The sequence below is a fragment of the Impatiens glandulifera genome, chromosome 9, assembly GCF_907164915.1.
Source record: "Impatiens glandulifera chromosome 9, dImpGla2.1, whole genome shotgun sequence".
Classification (NCBI taxonomy): Eukaryota; Viridiplantae; Streptophyta; class Magnoliopsida; order Ericales; family Balsaminaceae; genus Impatiens; species Impatiens glandulifera.
The window spans coordinates 33,419,857-33,428,743 of NC_061870.1; the positions used below are offsets into that span (position 1 = coordinate 33,419,857).

Consider the following 8,887-nt stretch of genomic DNA (forward strand, 5'->3'; position numbering starts at 1 on the left):
CTTTACCTTACTTATGGTAATTACCTTCTAAGCCTTGGATGAATCCTCTGAGCCTTAGGTTCAATATGATTGAATAGTGCATTTAGGACTTCATATGATTAGATGATTTAAGATGAACTTTAAGTGTTACATTTTCCTAAGTGTTACATTTTCCTACAAAACTTCGAGGAACATGTCGTATGAGAAGCCTTAAGAAGACCTCCATTCAATTATCTCCCATTTTTACATTTATTTATGATTTTTTATTCTTTAATTAATTCTAAAAATTATAAAACACAAAAATATATTATTTCTAACCAAAACAAAAAATAATTTTGAATTAAGGTTGTAACGACTAGTTTTCTCTCTCTTTATTTTTTAATTTAAATTTTAGAGTTGCCACCTAATTTTTTGAATACTACGTTGTCATAATTGTTTTTTTTGCAGTGTGAATTTTATCGACTATTTTAAACATCTGAACCTCCCAAAAGGCCTTTACAAATTAGTTTGAGATATGTCGGATGTTCAAAAAGAGGCTATAAAAGCCATTGGTTTCGGCTCACTACTATTCTTGGGTATCTCAAAATGTGCGTATCACTGGAAAATTTCGATTCTAGAAAGAGTGTTTTTATACTAAACAACGGAGAATTGTTAAAAATCGACAAGAATGATGTTTAGTGCGTGTCGAGCCTCTCCCGAGGTGACGTCGAAATAATAGGGTTCATTGGGAAGAATTCTAATGATAAACCAAAGTACCTCCAAAGGAGAAGATATGAAATCAGAGGGGCTCCTGGACTCTATCCATGACGGAGAGAATTTTAAAAAACACAAATGCGTGTGACGACTTCAAACGCGATTTTGTTGTATACTTTGGTTAAATCATAATTAGTGTCAAAAAGCTGTGATTTTAGCCGAATTGTGATTGAAGAGAAGTTGTTTACTTGCATTTTGGATTTTGAGTTGTCTAAAAAAAAACTAGATACGACGTATACAACAAAATCACGTTTGAAGTCGTCATCCGCGTTTGCTAAAATTATATTCGTCATGGAGAGCGTTGCTTGCACCTCTAATTTCATTCATAACTCATCTTCTTCTCCAAGTCTTGAGAATTTTTATGTACTCTAACCCATCATCAGAGTTCTGCCCAATGGACTTTATTATTTAGACGTCGCATCAGGTAGGTTCAACACGCACTAAACATTCTCTTCGTCGATTTTCAACAATTCAACGTTTCTCAGTATAGCTTCAAAATTTTTGCAAAAGGTTACGGGATATTTGGAAAGGGCATCTTAAAATACCAATGAGTAGTAAACCAAAACTAATATAACTTAAGGCTGTCTAAAAAAAATTATTCCAATTTAATACAAAATAATGACATTCTAATAAATTTATCTATGAATTTGTTGTCATTTCTTAAACTAATCTACCATATATTTTATGTTGGGTTATATTTATTCAAATAGAACAAAAAAAATAATTTCACACTATTATTAATTTTTCATGTAATTATTGCACATGACTGTTTTTTTAATCTACATCATCTAATTTACGTGGCATTTTATCTTCTAATTTTTAAAAAGATTTAAATGATGAACTATTTGTGAATAACTAATTTTTAATAAAAATGGTCAAAGTTCAACGTATACAAAGTCCCAAAATCCATACGGTTCTATAAACTCCCCGAAGCTCTTGCCACTGCCAATCCGCCATTAGAAAGACCTAATCCTCAACGAACAAACGAAAACATGGGCACTTTCTCTTTGCAAATCTCCCTCTCTCTTATTCTTTATTTTCGTCGAATTTGATTTATTCCTAGAAACTAGTATACACGTTAACTTAACAGTGGACCTAGATTCAGGGATATATAATGAATATTAGAATATTTAATTTAAATCTTTATTTTTTAGTTCTATAACTTTAATACTCTATGTCGATAAATTGAGACAATCTTTAGATGCGGAAACATACATGAATTTGTAATAAAAAACGGTTCATTAAGTCGTTATTATTCATATCTTCTCTTGATCTTGAATCTATTTGTTCTGGATCTGAACCTGGATCGTAATGTCTGATGTGATGGAGTTTAAATCTTCTAACCTTATATCGATAGCCTCTTAAATGTTCTTGAAAAGATGAACATAAACATTTTTGTCTGATGAGAGAAACACTCATAAGTAGTTTATCTATATGGGTTGGAGACCTATCCATAATATATTAATTTATTATTCGATTCATTAACGAAATAATAAATGATATTTCTGCTTTTACACAAACATATCCTCATATTTATTATAAATATCTAAATAAGTTCATAACCTTTATGTTTTAACAAATTACTTTAATTATGTTTTAATCTTTATTATGATAACAACTAATATAATATAGAACTAATATAATATAGAGATCTCTATAATATATATACTCAAATAATTGAAATAATTCCAACAATGGAATCATATACCAACTCCGACTTTTCAAGGTAATTGATTTCGCCGCTGGCGGGAAATATCCAGCAGCAGCTTAGTTTTTTGTTTTTTTTTTGCATTTTTGAATTTTGATTCCGATTTATTTATCATAGTTAATCCCTGATCTAGAGTTATGTCAACGGTTGATTAAATCCGGTAGATGAGAGCCAAGAAATGCAAAACCGTAGAGAAATTTTAGAGGGTATGATAAGATTTACCCTTTTGTGTAGTAAATCGATTAACTGACATAACCATGTCGACCGACCTGGATAACTTGTCTATTGTATACACGATTCCACAATTTCAGGTGAAGTTAGTGTTTCTTCCTCAGGAAATTAAGTGGTGCCAATTGGATGAGAATGATTGGCAGAGAATGTGGCGAAGCAATTGGAGGAAGTGAATGATAAGGCGAAGATGATGTCGACGAATGTTTGTGATGTTTTGATAAAGAATCGACGGTATAAGGAACCAGAGAATAAACATTTTAATAAAGCAAGTAATACTGATCCCAAAAAACTCTTTTACCATTGGCATTGTGGGCAGAATGGAACATTTAATTTAAATCGTTAATAAATTACGAACTCCATTATACAGATGATAAGACTTTTTATTCGAGTAATATACCGATGATAAGACTTTTTATTCGAGTAAGAATTTTCTTTAGATTCAATGGGCCGCTTTGACTCACAGGTCACAGTAAGAACCGTTCAGTGTGGGTTGAAACCAGACTTCTAAATACAGTTTGACCTAATCTAACTCCTAATTAGAGTAGTAAGGCTAGAGGTGTCGGTAGACCATTCAATCGTCGGTGCGGGTTGAAATCAGAATTTTTTATATAAATTTCATATAGAGAAACCTTGATTCGTTTCAACTTTCAAAAAAACAATAATTTTTACACATAATTGTTTTTAATCATAACTAACTATGTGTAAAAATATATCTAAGTTTATTTAACTTACTTGTTGTCAATTTTTTAAAAGAAGAAACGAAATAGTTTCTCTCCACCTATTGTAAATATGAGATTTTTTTATAACAGAGTTCCTGCCTTCGTATCAGGGACGAATCTATTGTAAAAAACATTTTTACAATAAACACGTTACATTCCCTTAATTTTTAAAAAAACAGTCAATATAATTTACTATTTTGTTTATCTAATTCACGTTATTTATTTAAGCCACTTTCATTTTTTTTTAAGCCTACCCGACCTCTGACTCTTGGGTATGTCCATGAAGTAATCAATAGTTAGATTAGGTCAACCCTTATCTAGAAGCCTGATATCAACCCGCACCGGTTTGGTCCGCTCTATGACCCGCGAGCCAAACTGGCATATAATCTTTAAGGCCTTTTGGGCTTATTTGCATTTGGGCTTTTTAAAATAAGAGAATACATATTTATTGATACTTGATTAGTAGACTGACTGTCTTTATTAACCTTTCAAGTCTCTAATTGCAGAACAAATATATTGCAATGTATGAATAGATAGATAGTTCTTTAAGTCTCTTATGATACTTCCTTTTCTTTGTCACTTTATAAAAACCCACTAAAAATCCTAAAATAACATCAAACAATCTAATATAATATAAGAAAATAAGGATAAGTTGGGTAGTGGGAACTACTACTACTATAGATTTATTCCTCATTTTCTTTTAGACTAGATCATAGGCCATCATCTATTCTTACTCTATATATTAATATTAATATATCTAATCCACCACCGCCGCTACCCGACAACTTAAGCAATCCTCCTCTTTTGACTTTTTTTTTTTTTATTTGCTTTTCTTCACATCCATCCATTACTCAATCTATCCAAAGCAGCCAAATTCAAGTAACAAATCTAAACTTTTTAAAAAATCAATGAAATCAAGAAAGATATATTATTATTATTATTATTATTATTATTACTATTAACCAATCAACAAATCAATGAAACCAAGCAAAATAGATTATTATTATTATTATTACTTCACCCTCTTCTTCTTCTTTTTTTTTTTGTATTCTATCCTTCCATTCCATTCCTTCCAAACCAGAAGAACATGCCAAGTGATTGCTTTTGACCAAGCAATATGAATATTAATAATAGTACAAAGGAAGGATGAATGGAAAGAAAATCATATCATATGTAAACCAACCAACCAAACATGAAACAAACAAACAAACAAACCGACTTTTGCATGCTCCTAAATTATTCACAGTAATATTTATATATATATTTTACCTCATTAACCATCTTTTGGCATGCTCCATTTTCCTTCTTCCTTACCACCCCGGGAATTTACAAGAGATTTGCCCACAGCAGAGAATTTACAATTGGAAGATGCCTGCCAGACCGCCCATTCATTCATCACGCAGTGTGTGTGAAATTGATAACCGCCCTGTTCAGTCTGTCCAGAATGTTACCCGCTTTCCTCTTAGCCCTCGAGCTCCCATCTCTAGCAAGTTGCGATATCGTCCCATAACTGCTCTCCTCTTCCCTCATCTCCTTCCATTTAGTCCTGTCGCTGAAACATATCGTGTGCAGGATAGCAATGCAGTTCTCCTTGCTCCTGTCGCAAGGATTCTCCCTTATTATCTTCAGCAAGCAAGGAACCCCGTCCGATTCTATAATCTCCTCCACAGCCTTTGGACTGCTAGAAAGCATTGCCAATATGGCCAACAACTCGTCAACTTGTATCCTGCTCATTATCTTCTTCAGTATCACTCTCACGCCCCCGTCCCTAACCGCCCTCACCTTGTTATCGTGCAGTATGCACAGATTAAAAATAGCCGAAGCAACGTCCTTCATGGCTAGAGGGTGCCCATCCTCTAACAGCTCTATCAGCGGTTTCAGGGCACCCGACTTTCCTATCAGTGCCTTGTTTGAGTCTAAGGCAGACAGCGTGAAGAGGGCTGCAGCCGCGTTGCTTTTTGTTTCTATTGTACCGCATTTTAAAGCGTCCATTAGAAGGGGAATCACCGTAGGCATCTCCGCCACACACTTCTTGTTGTTGTCGTGGATTGACAGGTTTAGGAGGGTTGTGATCAAATCCTCCTGGAGATCGGGTTGAATATCGTTAAATGACTTGCTTTTAGAGAGCGGGCTTAGCAGTTGACCTATCGCACTTGTGGACTCCCCGAATAGAGCACGAAATGAAGGCATCCTCTTTGTTAGTGACCTGAGCTGCCTGGCCGCATCCTTCTGATCCGGTAATGATGCTGACATCTTGTCGAGTAGAGCTACAAAGTGTTCCCTGTCTGCATCGGTCAAGCCATCCTCATTTGGATCATAAACAGGGTGCGGAATTTTCATCCCATGGCTATTGCACCATTGTGAAATCATATCGCGTATCAAAACATTGGGTGTAAGGATTGTGTGCGATAAGACCTGTTGAGTTTTGGGACAGGTTCTGTGTCCTGCTTTTAGCCATCTCTGTATGAAGGCTCTATCATACGTCTGTAAACAATCCAATTTCAGAATTAAGTCAACAAATTAACCATAAAGCAATCGATCTTCTTCCAAACACCATTAATAAATACAGTTTTATCCAAAGGATTGAACAAGAAAACAAACCAGATCTCCTACCGTTCTGGATGATTAAAACAAAGGGTTACTGATAATTGAAGTCCAATTGATCAAATTGTACCGCAATTTTAGTGTATCAAATATTAAACCCTACCAGTCTGTTTAATTTCAAATCAGCAAAGATATTAACAAAATATGAACAAAATTGTAGCAGTGTAGTCATTCCAACCACAAAATTTGAAGACACTTTAGATGGATAGAATCAATCCAAAACGCTGGAGCTACGAATACTGTAACTGTAACCACTAAAGAGATTTCACTACGACGAAACACAGTTCAATCAAAACCTGACATGATAATGAAGGAAGGTGTAACCAACCTGACCGGTGGAAAGAATGACAGGATCTCTCATGAGTTCTCTGGAGATAGGGCAACGAAATTCTTCTGGACATGAAAGTGATTCCTGAAGTTTCAGATCCACCGGTTTCTTCGACTTCATTTCCTTCAACAAGGAAAGTGCATGAGTGGCTCGATCAACGGAATCGGCGCTGAAATCATCGTCATCGACGATGGCGCGAACAAGTCTCTGCAACTCCTTCTTTAACTCCGTCGCCTTGGCGACGACCATCGGCGGATCTCCGTCGAAAACCGCCGTTTTCGCCATCCGGAAACCGCTTCTGCTGCGGTTATTTTGGTTTGTTGAAGGTGCAGATCAAGTCAAGAAAGAAGCCGGAATTGGAAAACAACATCAGAGTTTTTCCTCCTCCTCGTCGGTGCCGCGAATGGTGAAACAGAGAGTGAGAGTCCTCTGCTTCATCACCCTTTCGTGTAACACTTGTATTCCATTTCCTCTCTCTCTCCTTTCTCTCTCTATATATCTATCTGTCTCTCTTTCTCGACCTTCCCTCTCCTCTCTTTCTCTCTCACACAGTCACACACACATACTCTTTCTCTCTGTCATATAAATGTGGGACGGAAGAAGAGAAAGCATTTTAAAAAAAAAAGATTGATAGTGAGCATCATCCATATTATTCTTGTGATAATTTTTATATCTAGTTTGGTTGTGAATAATTCATATTTATAAATTTAAAAAATATATATTTTCAAATTTAATATCTTACAATTTTCATATATTAATATAAATAATTATAAATATATTTGTTTTAACTATTTATTAGATTTGAATTGGGGCTCCCACATCTTTGGGTACGTGTTAGAAATGGTGTCAGAACATGACAACTGGCATAACGCGGGAACTACCTATGGGTCCCATCTATCCTTTCTCTCTATTTTTTACGAATTACATAATTATTAATTACTGCTGTAATTTGTTTTTAATAAAATTGTTTTCGCTGCATTAATTTTTATAACTGTTACGATTTATTAGTATTTTGTATTTTTGTAAATAGATATTGACATAATAAATTCGTAGATATTGAAATTTATGACTACTTTATCTTACTTGGATTCTTTATAATCACACTTTTCTATATTTTATCTTTAATAGAAAATAGAAATTGTATATTAGTTCATGTAATTTAATTAAAACTAAAAAAAAGATAAATATTAATCATATAACATAATTGTATTATTAGTCTTCAATATTAGTTTTTCAGATATCTTTCTTCAAAATTTTGATTAAGTTAGAATAATAATATTATAGTACATTTAGGTAAGCAAGAGAATAAAATTAACACGAATGACGTGTCATTTCTTTAACCACTCAAAGAATCTTTAACACAGCATACATAGTATACATGTTAATTTTCTTGTCTATTATTCTTGTCTTCTATATATATCCTTTCTCGTTTTATAATTTTAAAAAATTAAAATAATTTTTCTTATAAATATGGTCAAAATCATGTTGTCTGCACTAATTAAGTTATATTAGCTTGATTATTTGTCATTCTCAAGATAATAACCCAATTCTAAATAATAATTTTTAAAAATAATTATTTATTTATACATAAAGTGAGTTTTGTGACGTGGTGTGCTTTTAATGGTTAAAGCATGGACAAACACCATATGAGTGTTGACTAACTAAAGAGTTAAAGATGAGGCGTATAATTAAATAGGGGTTTTAGTTTAGTGTAGACGACGTGTATTAATTAGTATACTTGAAACAGTATTATAATATATATTATTTAACAGACAGTTACTTTTGCCATTTTATAATATGGATATATGCAACATATATATATATATTAAAGATAATTTATTATTAAGATAATTCTCATCATATAATTTATTAATAAACATTGTATACAATGCAGTTTTAATCAAATCAAATCTAATTATTTTAGTCAAATCTAATTAGTAAAAGATAATAATATCTAATCAAATCTAATTATTTTAATCATATTATTGATATTACTATAATCTTATTATATAATATTTAATATATATTTAATGAATTTTATAGGAATCACTTATATTTACAACATATTTTAACTTTAAATAATGCATTTGTTTGACACCATCTTATCACACAAAAATGCATTTGTTTTATTATTGACTCATTTTCAACTATAGGTTTCCCTTTTATAAATTTTATAAAGAACATGTACGTGTCAAACTCAAGCACCTTTGATTTTAAATAACTCATGAAACGTTACATCTCATCAATAACTCATTTGTATAGCAATATTTTTACAAAATAGTTTAAGGGGAGAAATGTTTAAAGTTTGAACATTTATATTAATGTAATTTTAAATTAATAAATTTGTAACTAATAATGCTTTATTATTATTTTAAGACTCTCAAGTGATAAGAATCGTATCTAATAAACCAAATATCATGAATTCAATTTTCAATAAAAATATCTTAAACTAAAGTTGAGAAATGATTCGTTTCGTAAGGATTATACTAGTTTCCTAAATTCAAAAAATATATATATATTTTATGATTAAAGTATTCAACTTAATTTGTATTTTTCTCCAATATA

The 8,887-nt window shown here is 32.3% G+C and overlaps 1 protein-coding gene across 1 annotated transcript; it reads right to left on the bottom strand.

Moving 5' to 3' along the window:
• Nucleotides 1-4,485: 4,485 nt before the first annotated feature.
• LOC124914223 (U-box domain-containing protein 9) lies at nucleotides 4,486-6,929 on the bottom strand. Its single transcript, XM_047454729.1, has 2 exons — nucleotides 6,323-6,929; nucleotides 4,486-5,874 (listed from the first exon to the last, which is right to left on the bottom strand). Exons 1-2 carry the CDS (start codon nucleotides 6,605-6,607, stop codon nucleotides 4,786-4,788), a joined length of 1,374 nt encoding a protein of 457 aa, XP_047310685.1. The 5' UTR covers nucleotides 6,608-6,929; the 3' UTR covers nucleotides 4,486-4,785.
• Between the last annotated feature and the right edge of the window lie 1,958 nt (nucleotides 6,930-8,887).

Excerpts from the sequence above, each read along its gene's own strand:
- LOC124914223 (XM_047454729.1), bottom strand. The coding sequence starts at position 6,607 with ATGGCGAAAACGGCGGTTTTCGACGGAGATCCGCCGATGGTCGTCGCC. Across the intron at positions 5,875-6,322 it reads TCATTCTTTCCACCGGTCAG|ACGTATGATAGAGCCTTCAT; the intron begins GTTGGTTACACC and ends GATTGTTTACAG.